The 13,057-nt window shown below is 40.6% G+C and overlaps 1 protein-coding gene and 1 non-coding gene across 2 annotated transcripts; both read right to left on the bottom strand.

Moving 5' to 3' along the window:
• Positions 1–3,144: 3,144 nt before the first annotated feature.
• LOC107633081 (uncharacterized) lies at positions 3,145–12,610 on the bottom strand. Its single transcript, XM_088507112.1, has 6 exons — positions 12,173–12,610; positions 11,762–12,070; positions 4,090–4,185; positions 3,895–3,999; positions 3,511–3,819; positions 3,145–3,408 (listed from the first exon to the last, which is right to left on the bottom strand). The coding sequence occupies exons 1-6, from the start codon at positions 12,608–12,610 to the stop codon at positions 3,145–3,147; spliced, it is 1,521 nt and encodes a 506-aa protein (XP_088363238.1).
• Positions 8,590–8,693, bottom strand: LOC148570641 (small nucleolar RNA R71). The gene has a single exon (XR_015880464.1). It is a non-coding gene; the product is annotated as a small nucleolar RNA R71 (small nucleolar RNA).
• Positions 12,611–13,057: the final 447 nt, after the last annotated feature.

The following is a 13,057-nucleotide window of genomic DNA, read 5'->3' as shown; positions in this document are numbered from 1 at the left end:
TCCAAGCTTCCAATGTAACTCCAACAAGCACCAACAACCTCCAAACACACAATATTCAAACTATATATACATAAACCATCACAAATCAACCTAGGGCTCAAAATAAACATAATCTCACAAGGGTTTCAAGAGCTCTTACCTTACCCAACGATTTTGGTAGCCAAAACCACAAGCAATGAAGTGCTAGAATTTACCTAAACACCCAAAACACAAGATTTCACTCAAAACCAAACCCTAAAACTCGAAATACACAAGAGCACGAAAACTGGGCAGGGAAACTCGAGAAAATTACCATAATGCTTAGATAGAAATGATGGGCTTGGCAAGAGCTTCGCGTAACCGCTGACGGCACGCGAATTGGAGCACCGTAGCTCGAGATATCGCAAAAAGAAGAGGTGTGTGAATGGTGTTTCTTTACTCTTCTCCCTCTTCTCTTTCTCAGCTGAATGGGTATGTTAGTGAGTGTGTTGTGGATGATGGGTTCACTTAATGAACCCTTTTATATGTTGGGCTTGGGCACAACTTGGGCCCGGTCCAACCCGTTAGCATTTTTATCCTATTTGGCCCAACTTTGGGCCAAACCTTTAAAATTAATGCCCGGTTTTTTATTTCTAATATTTTTCTAAGGTTTTTGACTATTTTCGCTTTTTCTTAAGCAACTCCGGGCAGACTTGAACCGGTTTAACCGGTTCAACTGCCGGTTCGCTGTTTTTCACGGTTTTTCACAGAAAATACATTTTCTGACTCAGAAAAACCTACTAAGTCTAAAAATTGTATTTAAATCCTCAAATTCTCACTCCAATCTTTTGGAACCTATTTTGGGCAATATTAATTACTTAATTAAATGATTAATTAAGGTTGGTTCTTACATTCTCCCCACCAAATAAGAAATTTTGTCCTCAAAATTTGAATTACCTGAGAATAGCTCGGGATAATCCTTTCGCATCTCGGTCTCCAATTCCCAAGTATGCTCTTCAACTCCTGCTCGCTTCCAAGCTACCTTAACCAAGGAAACTTTCTTTCCTCGCAACTTCTTCATACTAGGGTCGTCGATTCTCACTGGCGTCACATGGAAAGTCAAGTTCTCCCTCAACTCGACTAATTCAGGCTCTAACACATGAGCCGCATCCGACGTGTACTTACGAAGTTGTGACACGTGGAATACGTCATGCAAGTTAGACAGATGAGGTGGCAAGGCTACTTGATACGCCACCGGCCCGAATCATCTTAGAACCTCAAACGATCCAATGAACCTCGAATTCAACTTCTTGGTCTTAATGGCTCTTCCGATCCCAGTTGTCGGTGTAACGCTCAGGAATACATGTTCTCCCACTTCAAACTCTAATGGTTTCCTTCTCTGATCCTCATAACTCTTCTGTCGGCTCTGGGCAGTTAGAATTCTTTCCCGAATCTTTTTAATCATTTTCGTAGTCTCTGCTACCAAATCGGGACCCAAAACGCTCACTTCACCTGACTCATACCAACAAAGTGGATATTGGCACTTCCGTCCATACAAGACCTCATACGGAGCCATCCCAATGCTCGCATGAAAGTTGTTGTTGTACGCAAACTCCACCAATGGTATGTAACAATCCCAACTTACGGGTTGATCCAATACACATGCTCTCAGCATATCTTCCAATGTATTAATAGTCCTTTCCGACTGTCCATCAGTTTGCGGATGATATGCCGTACTGAGACACAGCTTCGTACCGAAAGCTTTTTGGAAAGCTTCCTAAAACCTTGATATGAATCGGGAATCACGGTCTGACACTATGCTCGATGGCACTCCATGCAACCTTACGATCTCCTTAATATACAATCTCGCCAACTCCTCCATAGAACAGTTTACTCGGATAGGAAGAAAATGAGCGGATTTGGTTAAGCAATCCACGATCACCGAAACCGCATCAAATCCCGACCTAGTCCTCGGTAAACCGGTCACAAAATCCATCGCGATTCCTTCCGACTTCCACTGAGGAATTTTAAGTGGCTGTAGCATTTTCGACGGTTTCTGATGCTCTATCTTTACCTTCTGACATGTCAGGCACTTGGATACCACTGTAGCTACATCACCTTTCATCTCAGGCCACCAGAACATCTTCTTTAAGTCATAATACATCTTCGTACTTCCGGGATGAATAGAAAACCCATTGTTGTGAGCTTCCGACAACAAATCTTGCCTCAAACTTCCGACATCCGGTACACAAATCCTCCCCTTATATCTCCACAATCCTTTACCATCCTTTGTGAATTCTCCAAGCCTCTTCTCACCAACTGGTTGAAATAACTATTGAAGCTTTTGCTCATCTTGCTGAGCCTTTGAATCTCCGTCTTAAACGTGCTTGAGATCTGTAACTGATTCAAACAAACTCTTCCGGCAACTTTACCAATATCTAGCTTAAGATCCACGAACGTATCCACTAGCTCTTCTTCCTTGATTCTCATCCAAGCTATAGTTAAAGATTTCCAACTCAATGCGTCTGCTACCACATTTGCCTTTCCAGCATGATAACTCAGTTCAAAATCATAGTCCTTAAGCAACTCCATCCATCTCCTCTGACGCAAATTAAGCTCTTTCTGATCAAAGATGTACTTGAGACTCTTATGATCAGAAAAGACGCTAAACCTCACTCCATATAAGTGGTGTCTCCAAATCTTCAATGCAAACACAATCGTCGCTAATTCCAAATCATGAGTTAGGTAATTTACCTCATGCAGTCTCAGTTGACGCGATGCGTAAGCCACCACATTTCGGTGTTGCCTCAACACGCAACCCAAACCCTTCAAGGAAGCATCACAGTACACTTTGAACGGTTCATGCGGTTCCGGAAAAATTAAAACAGGTGCTGAAGTTAACTTCTGCTTCAAAGTCTAAAAACTCTCTTCACACTCTGACGTCCACACAAAAGGCACCTCCTTCCTTGTCAACTTTTTCATTGGTAATGCAATCCGGGAAAACCCTTCAATGAATCTCCGGTAGTATCCGGCTAAACCCAAGAAACTTCTGACCTCCGTCACCGTCGTTGGTCTTTCCCATTCCATCACCGCTTCAACCTTAGAAGGATCCACGACTATACCTCCTTTGCTCACCACATGGCCTAAGAACTTGACTTCCTTCTTCCAGAACTCACATTTCGACAACTAAGCATACAACTTCCGCTCCTTCAAGATTTGCAACACAATCCTCAAGTGTTCCTCCTGCTCCTTCACCGTCTTAGAATAAACTAAGATATCGTCTATGAAAACCACCACGAATTTGTCCAAAATGGGACGAAAGACTCTGTTCATGTAATCCATGAAAATAGCAGGAGCATTCGTTAACCCAAAGGACATCACCGCAAACTCGTAGTGTCCATAGCACGTCCTAAACGCAGTCTTAGGGATATCATCCTCCTTTACCCTTATCTAATGGTAACCGGATCTCAAATCAATCTTAGAAAACACTCCGGTTCCTTGCAGTTGATCCATCAAGTCATCTATCCTTGGTAGCGGGTACTTATTCTTCACCGTCACTTTGTTCAACTGTCGGTAATCCACACACAAACACATTTCTCCATCCTTCTTCTTCACCAATAAAACTGGCATTCCCCACGGATATACACTCGGTCGAATGAACCTCTTGTTCAGAAGCTCTTCCAACTGAGTCATTAATTCTGCCAGCTCTATCGGAGCCATTCTATACGGCGCAATCGATACTGGTCCGGCTCTCGGCACCAATTCAATCGCAAACTCGATCTCCCTTTGAGGTGGGAATTCAGGGATATCTTCCAGGAATACCTCTGAAAAATCTCTAACTACTGGAATCTGATCCAAGTTCTACGCATCACCCAACGCATTAGCAGCCAACAGGATATAACTCTGACACTCCTCCCCACTACAGTGCACCATTACAGAGTTCAGGTAATACCCCGCAGCTACCACCACTCCATTTTCTCCTTCCGGCATAAATCGAATTGACCGCTCAAAGAAATCCAACAAAACCCGATTCTTCGAGAACTAATCAAACCCAAAAATCATCTCCAATCTAATCATTGGCAAACAGATCAAGTCATGCACAAAGTCTCTACCCTCAAGCTTGAAACCTACTTGCCTACACTCTGACCTAGTCATAACCGTCTGATGCGGAGTATGTACATGCAGATCAAATGCTAACTCTGACACTTTCAATCCTAGTTCCTCAACCTTAGCAAACAAAATAAACGAATGTGATGCTCCAGTATCGTATAATGCAATTAAATTCTTATCACCAAATAAACAAATACCTCTCATCAACGGATCCGCCTTGGAAGTATCCTTGGCGTTTATAGCAAAGACTCGCCCCTAGTGCTGACCCTGACCCGTATTCGGTTTCTTCCCACGAGTGCAATCCCTCGCGATATGACCAGGCAATCCATAGTTGAAACAACCACCTAAACCAATCTTGCAAGAGTCATATGGATGAAAATGTCCAAAACGATCACAAGCTAAATCCGGAGAAATCTTACTCTAACTTCCTCTCCCTTTATGATGAGCGGATAATTTATACGCTTTTTGGCATTGTTTTTAGTATGTTTATAGTAGGATCTAGTTACTTTTAGGGATGTTTTCATTAGTTTTTATGTTAAATTCACATTTCTGGACTTTACTATGAGTTTCTGTGTTTTTCTGTGATTTCAGGTATTTTCTGGCTGAAATTGAGGGACTTGAGCAGAAATCAGATTCAGAGGTTGAAGAAGGACTGCTGATGCTATTGGATTCTGACCTCCCTGCACTCAAAGTGGATTTTCTGGAGCTACATAACTCGAAATGGCGCGCTTCTAATTTCGTTGGAAAGTAGACATCCAGGGCTTTCCAGCAATATATAATAGTCCATACTTTGGCCAAGAATAGATGACGTAAACTGGCGTTTAACACCAGCTTTCTGCCCAAATCTGGCGTCCAGCGCCAGAAAAGGAGCCAAAACCAGAGTTGAACGCCCAAACTGGCACAAAAGCTGGCGTTCAACTCCAAGAAGGACCTCTACACATGCAACACTCAAGCTCAGCCCAAGCACACACCAAGTGGGCCCCAGAAGTGGATTTATGCATCAATTACTTACTTTTGTAAACCCTAGTAGCTAGTTTATTATAAATAGGACCTTTTACTATTGTAAGAGGTATCTTTGATCAGTTGTATGCTATCTTAGATCACGTTTGAGGGCTGGCCTCTCGGCCATGCCTGGACTATCACTTATGTATTTTCAACGGTAGAGTTTCTACACTCCATAGATTAAGGTGTGGAGCTCTGCTGTTCCTCAAAGATTAATGCAAAGTACTACTGTTTTCTATTCAATTCATCTTGTTTCGCTTCTAAGATATTCATTCGTACTTCAATCTGAATATGATGAACGTGACAATCATCATCATTCCCTATGAACGCGTGCCTGACAACCACTTCCGTTCTACCTTCGACTGAATGAGTATCTCTTAGATCTCTTAATCAGAATCTTCGTGGCGTAAGCTAGAATGATGGCGGCATTCAAGAGAATCCGGAAAGTCTAAACCTTGTCTGTGGTATTCCGAGTAGGATTCAATGAATGAATGACTGTGACGATCTCCAAACTCACGATTGCGGGGCGTTAGTGACAGACGCAAAAGGATAGTAAATCCTATTCCAGGATGATCGAGAACCGACAGATGAATAGCTGTGCCGTGACAGGGTGCGTTGACCATTTTCACTGAGAGGATAAGATGAAGCCATTGACAAAGGTGATGCCTCCAGACGATTAGCCGTGCCGTGAGAGGGCATTGGATCATTTTCCCGAGAGATGACCAAAAGTAGCCATTGACAGTGGTGATGTATCACATAAAGCCAGCCATGGAAAGGAGTAAGACTGATTGGATGAAGATAGCAGGAAAGCAGAGGTTCAGAGGAACGAAAGCATCTCCATTCGCTTATCTGAAATTCTCACCAATGAATTACATAAGTATTTCTATCCCTATTTTATTATATTATTTTTGAAAACTTCATAACCATTTGATATCCGCCTGACTGAGATTTACAAGGTGACCATAGCTTGCTTCATACCGACAATCTCCGTGGGATTCGACCCTTACTCACGTAAGGTATTACTTGGATGACCCAGTGCACTTGCTGGTTAGTTATGCGAAGTTGTGAAGATATGTTTAGACCATGGTTCTGTGCATCCGTTTTTGGTGCCATTGCCAGGGAATCAATTTCGAACAACAATTCACAACCTGAGTAGCAATTTCGCATACCAAGTTTTTGGCGCCGTTGCCGGGGATTATTCGAGTTTGGACAACTGACGGTTCATCTTGTTGCTCAGATCGGGTAACTTTCTTTTCGTTTTCTTTTCAAAAATTTTTCAAAAAAATTTCAAAAATTTTTCTTGTGTTTTCGAAAAAAAATTTATTCAGAATTTTTAAGAATGAATTCTAGTGTTTCATGAAGCATGTAAAGCCTGGCTGGCTGTAAAGCCATGTTTAAATTTATTTGGACTGAGGCAGCAATTTGTTATCAAGAGCAAGCTGGTTGTTGCTAATCCACCTGCTGCTGTTCCTAATTCACCTGCTGAAGCTTGGCTGGCCATTGGCCATGTCTAGTGTTTTGGACTGGAGCTTTCTTTGAAAGCTTGGCTGGCTAGTGAGCCATGTCTAATTCCTGGACTGAAGCTTTAGACTAAGAATGCAAGATTCCTGGAATTCATATTAAAAATTTTGGAATCCTTATTTTCCTTTTTCAATTAATTTTCTAAAAATCCAAAAAAGTTAGAAAATCATAAAAATCAAAAATATTTTTCTGTTTCTTGTTTGAGTTTTGTGTCATGTTATAAGTTTGGTGTCAATTGCATGTGCATCTTGCATTTTTCGAAAATTCTCATGCATTCATAGTGTTCTTCATGATCTTCAAGTTGTTCTTGGTAAGTCTTCTTGTTTGATCTTTGCATTTGCATGTTTTGTGTCTTTTCTTGTTTTTCATATGCATTCTTGAATTCTTAGTGTCTAATCATTAAAGAATTCTAAGTTTGGTGTCTTGCATGTTTTCTATGCATTAAAATTTTTTTCAAAAATGTGTTCTTGATGTTCATCTTGACATTCATAGTGTTCTTGGTGTTCATCTTGACATTCATAGCATTCTTGCATGCATTCATTGTTTTGATCTATAACTTTCATGCATTGCATCATTTTTCTTGTTTTTCTCTCTCATCATAAAAATTCAAAAAATCAAAAAAATATTTTTCCCTTTTTCTCTCCTCAAATTCGAAAATTTGGATTGACTCTTTCAAAAATTTTTAAAATCAAGTTGTTTCTTATGAGTCAAATCAAATTTTCAATTTCAAAATCTTATCCTATTCAAAATCTTTTTCAAAAATCAAATCTTTTTCAAATTTCTTAGTTATTTTCGAAAACTTCAAAAATATTTTTCAAAAATCTTTTTCTTATTTTTTTCACATGATTTTCGAAAATAACATCATCAATTAATGTTTTGATTCAAAAATTTCAAGTTTGTTACTTACTTGTTAAGAAAGATTCAAACTTTAAGTTTTAGAATCATATCTTGTGATTTCTTGTGAATCAAGTCATTAATTGTGATTTTAAAAATCAAATCTTTTTCAAAACTAATTTCTATCATATCTTTTCAAAAATATCTTCTTATCTTATCTTTTTCAAAATATGATTTCAAAATATCTTCTCTAACTTCCTAACTTCTTATCTTTTTAAAATTTGTTTCAACTAACTAACTAACTTTTTGTTTGTTTCTTATCTTTTTCAAAACCACCTAACTAACTCTCTCTCTCTCATTTTCGAAAATATCTTCCCCCTTTTTCAAAATCTCTTTTTAATTAACTAATTATTTTAATTTTTGATTTTTATTTTCGAAAATTACTAACCTTTTTCAAAAACTATTTTCGAAAATCACTAACTCTTTTTTTTCAAAAATAATTTTCGAAAATTCTCTTCTCTCTCATCTCCTTCTATTTGTTTATTCATCTACTAACATCTCACCCTCACTCACAAAAAAAAAAAAAAGATCTCTATTATTATTATTTTTCTGTACCCTCTTCTTTGTCATATGAGCAGGAGCAAGGATAAGAATATTCTTGTTGAAGCAGATCCAGAACCTGAAAGGACTCTGAAGAGGAAACTAAGAGAAGCTGGATTACAACAAACCAGCAAGCACCTGTCAGAAATTATCAAACAGGAAAAGAAGATGGCAGCTGAAAATAATAATAATGTAAGGAGAATGCTTGGTGACTTTACTGCACCTAATTCCAATTTACATGGAAGAAGCATCTCCATTCCTGCCATTGGAACAAACAATTTTGAGCTGAAACCTCAATTAGTTTCTCTGATGCAGCAGAACTGCAAGTTTCATGGACTTCCATCTGAAGATCCTTTTCAGTTCTTAACTGAATTCTTGCAGATATGTGATACTGTTAAGACTAATGAAGTAGATCCTGAAGTCTACAGGCTCATGCTTTTCCCTTTTGCTGTAAGAGACAGAGCTAGAGTATGGTTGGACTCTCAACCTAAGGATAGCCTGAACTCTTGGGATAAGCTAGTCAAGGCTTTCCTAGCCAAGTTCTTTCCTCCTCAAAAGCTGAGCAAGCTTAGAGTGGATGTTCAAACCTTCAGACAGAAAGAAGGTGAATCCCTCTATGAAGCTTGGGAGAGATACAAAGGACTGACCAAAAAGTGTCCTTCTGACATGCTCTCAGAATGGATCATCCTGGATATATTCTATGATGGTTTATCTGAGCTATCAAAGATGTCACTGGACACTTCTGCAGGTGGATCCATTCACCTAAAGAAAACGCCTGCAGAAGCTCAAGAACTCATTGACATGGTTGCTAATAACCAGTTCATGTACACTTCTGAGAGGAATCCTGTGAGTAATGGGACGCCTATGAAGAAGGGAGTTCTTGAAGTTGATACTCTGAATGCCATATTGGCTCAGAATAAAATATTGACTCAGCAAGTCAATATGATTTCTCAGAGTCTGAATGGAATGCAAGCTGCATCCAACAGTACTCAAGAGGCTTCTTATGAAGAAGAAGCTTATGATCCTGAGAACCCTGCAATAGCAGGGGTGAATTACTTAGGTGAACCTTATAGAAACACCTATAACTCATCATGGAGAAATCATCCAAATTTCTCATGGAAGGATCAAAAGCCTCAACAAGGCTTTAATAATGGTGGAAGAAACAGGTTTAACAATAATAAACCTTTTCCATCATCCACTCAGCAACAGACAGAGAACTCTGAACAAAATACTTCTAATTTAGCAAACTTAGTCTCTGATCTGTCTAAGGCCACTGTGAGTTTCATGAATGAAACAAGGTCTTCCATTAGAAATTTGGAAGCACAAGTGGGCCAGCTGAGTAAAAGGATCACTGAAATCCCTCCCAGTACTCTCCCAAGCAATACAGAAGAGAATCCAAAAGGAGAGTGCAAGGCCATTGACATAAGCATCATGGCCGAACCCAATGAGGGAGAGGAGGACGTGAATCCCAAGGAGGAAGACCTCCTGGGACGTCCAGTGACCAATAAGGAGCTTCCCTCTGAGGAACCAAAGGACTCTGAGGCTCATCTAGAGACCATAGAGATTCCATTGAACCTCCTTATGCCCTTCATGAGCTCTGATGAATATTCCTCTTCTGAAGAGAATGAGGATGTTACAGAAGAGCAAACTGCCAAGTTTCTTGGTGCAATCATGAAACTGAATACCAAATTATTTGGCATTGATACTTGGGAAATTGAACCTCCCTTGTTCATCAATGAACTAAGTGATCTGGATCAACTGACATTGCCTCAGAAGAGACAGGATCCTGGAAAGTTCATAATACCTTGTACTATAGGCACCATGATCTTTAAGGCTCTGTGTGACCTTGGTTCAGGGATAAACCTCATGCCCCTCTCGGTAATAGAGAAACTGGGAATCTATGGGGTGCAAGCTGCTAAAATCTCATTGGAGATGGTAGACAATTCAAGAAAACAGGCATATGGATAAGTAGAGGACGTGTTAGTAAAGGTTGAAGGCCTTTACATCCCTGCTGATTTCCTAGTCCTGGATACTGGAAAAGAAGAGGATGAATCCATCATCCTAGGAAGACCTTTCCTGGCCACAGCAAGAGCTGTGATTGATGTTGACAGAGGTGAACTAGTCCTTCAATGGAATGAAGACTCCCTTGTGTTTAAAACTCAAGGATCTCCCTCTGCAACCATGGAGAGGAAGCATGAAAAGCTTCTCTCAAAGCAGAGTCAACCCAAGCTCCCACAGTCAAACTCTAAGTTTGGTGTTGGGAGGTCATAACCAAACTCTAAGTTTGGTGTTGAACTCCCATATCCAAACTCTAAGTTTGGTGTTGGAGAGTCTCAACAATGCTTTGAACATCTGTGAGGCTCCATGAGAGCCCACTGTCAAGCTATTGACATTAAAAAAGCGCTTGTTGGGAGGCAACCCAATTTTTATTTATCTAACTATATTTTTCTTAGTTATATGTCTTTATAGGTTCATGATCATGAGGAGTCACAAAATAAATATAAAAATTGAAAACGGAATCAAAAACAGCAGAAGAAAAATCACACCCGGAAGTGGATTTATGCATCAATTACTTACTTCTATAAACCCTAGTAGCTAGTTTATTATAAATAGGACCTTTTACTATTGTATTAGACATCTTTGATCAGTTGTATGCTATCTTAGATCACGTTTGAGGGTTGGCCTCTCGGCCATGCCTGGACCTTCACTTATGTATTTTTAATGGTAGAGTTTCTACACTCCATAGATTAAGGTGTGGAGCTCTGCTGTTCCTCAGAGATTAATGCAAAGTACTACTGTTTTCTATTCAATTCATTTTGTTTCGCTTCTATGATATTCATTCGTACTTCACTCTGAATGTGATGAACGTGACAATCATCATCATTCCCTATGAACGCGTGCCTAACAACCACTTCCGTTCTACCTTTGACTGAATGAGTATCTCTTAGATCTCCTAACCAGAATCTTCGTGGTGTAAGCTAGAATGATGGCGGCATTCAAGAGAATTCGGAAAGTCTAAACCTTGTCTGTGGTATTTCGAGTAGGATTCAATGAATGAATGACTGTGACGAGCTCCAAACTCGCGATTGCGGGGCGTTAGTGACAGACGCAAAAGGATAGTAAATCCTATTCCAGCATGATCGAGAACTGACAGATGAATAGCAGTGCCGTGACAGGGTGCGTTGACCATTTTCACTGAGAGGATAAGATGAAGCCATTGACAAGGGTGATGCCTCCAGACGATTAGCCGTGCCGTGACAGGGCATTGGATCATTTTCCCGAGAGATGACCAAAAGTAGCCATTGACAGTGGTGATGTATCACATAAAGCCAGCCATGGAAAGGAGTAAGACTGATTGGATGAAGATAGCAGGAAAGCAGAGGTTCAGAGTAACGAAAGCATCTCCATTCGCTTATCTGAAATTCTCACCAATGAATTACATAAGTATTTCTATCCCTATTTTATTATATTATTTTCGAAAACTTCATAACCATTTGATATCCGCCTGACTGAGATTTACAAGGTGACCATAGCTTGCTTCATACCGACAATCTCCGTGGGATTCGACCCTTACTCACGTAAGGTATTACTTGGACGACCCACTGCACTTGCTGGTTAGTTATGCGAAGTTGTGAAGATATGTTTAGACCATGGTTCTGTGCATCCGTTTTTGGTGCCATTGCCAGGGAATCAATTTCGAACAATAATTCACAACCTGAGTAGCAATTTCGCATACCACTTTACCACGCTGAAATTGATCATGAGTGTTCTTTCTGAAGCCTCCTTTACCTTGAGGTGCATATCCTCCTCTCTTGAAGCTTTGACCCCTCGGATGAAAATACTTGCCACATCCCTTGCTAGTGTTCCCTCCATGAGTGTCCTTGGACGAAGGTACCGTCTTGGCATACTCCTCAACCACCCTTGCTTTGTTCACTAAGTCCGAGAAGGTACGAATCTCCATAGGAGCCACAGCAGTCATTATGTTGTCCTTCAAGCCCCTTTGGTATTTAATACACTTCCAGCTCTCATAAGTCTCTGGAGCACCCTGCCATACCCTAGAAAACCTATAAAACTCCTCAAACTTGCTTGTATAGTCCGCCACAGATAGGGAACCTTGCTTCAGCTGCATCAGTTCCATCTCCTTTGCTTCCCTTGCAGACTCAGGGAAGTATTTCTTATAAAAGGCCATCTGAAATATGTCCCACGGAACGTCGGCGTTCTGAAGCTGTAACATGCGGCACTCTGCTTGCCACCAGTGCTGGGCCTCTCCTGCCAGCTGATAAGCAGCAAATTCAACATATTGATTGTTCGGAACGTGCTGTGCCTGTAAAGCACGCTCCATGGCCTGAAACCAGTTGTCCACTTCAGTAGGATTAGTTGATCCTCGGAAAATTGGCAGATGAACCTTGAGGAACGTCGCCAAGGTCATCGGAACACCACCCATTTTATCACAGTTTCCCTCAGCATTATCATGAGCATTCCCTTCGCTATTCCCGTTTCCGTTCCCGGCCGGTTGGCCCAATCTCTGCACCACTTGCAGAGTCGCAGTAGCATTAGCCTCCATGGTATTCACTAAGTTAGCCATCACCGCAATGAATTCGGCATGGTTGTCAGCCGGTTGCTCATTCCTACTTTATCGTGAATGTGCTCGGCCTCGTCCGTGAGTGGCCATTAGGGTTCCTGTCTACACCAAACAATCGATATCAAGGTGATCAGTCTCAATATCAAAAGCCTAGTACTTCAATTATCCCAAACAGGCACCCACAAACAAGCATGCTATGCATATATCAAGTAGATAACCTAATAGCATCAAAGAAAAGACACACAAAGTATGCAATGAAGCACAATCAGTCCATCCCTCAAGCTCACGAGGATGAACCGCTCTGATATCACTAAATGTAACACCCTAATTAGCCTAAGCTTTACCTCGCGTCATAAAGCCAAAGTTAATCAAAGGTTGCGACAGTTCTAAGTTCATACATATAATATATAGAAAGGATTAATATAAAATATAGAAGCCTGATGAAGAATA

The sequence above is a fragment of the Arachis ipaensis genome, chromosome B3 (assembly GCF_059453495.1).
Source record: "Arachis ipaensis isolate K30076 ecotype BB chromosome B3, ASM5945349v1, whole genome shotgun sequence".
Classification (NCBI taxonomy): Eukaryota; Viridiplantae; Streptophyta; class Magnoliopsida; order Fabales; family Fabaceae; genus Arachis; species Arachis ipaensis.
This window is presented reverse-complemented; position numbering and strand designations above follow the sequence as displayed.

What these genes read in the sequence shown, in the direction of transcription:
- LOC107633081 (XM_088507112.1), bottom strand. Translation starts at nt 12,610, where the DNA reads ATGGCTAACTTAGTGAATACCATGGAGGCTAATGCTACTGCGACTCTG. An exon ending in AATTTCAGCGTGGTAAAGTG is followed by an intron (nt 4,186 to 11,761) that starts GTATGCGAAATT and finishes TTGTTTGCTAAG; the next exon opens with GTTGAGGAACTAGGATTGAA. An exon ending in CTAGGTCAGAGTGTAGGCAA is followed by an intron (nt 4,000 to 4,089) that starts GTAGGTTTCAAG and finishes GGGTTTGATTAG; the next exon opens with TTCTCGAAGAATCGGGTTTT.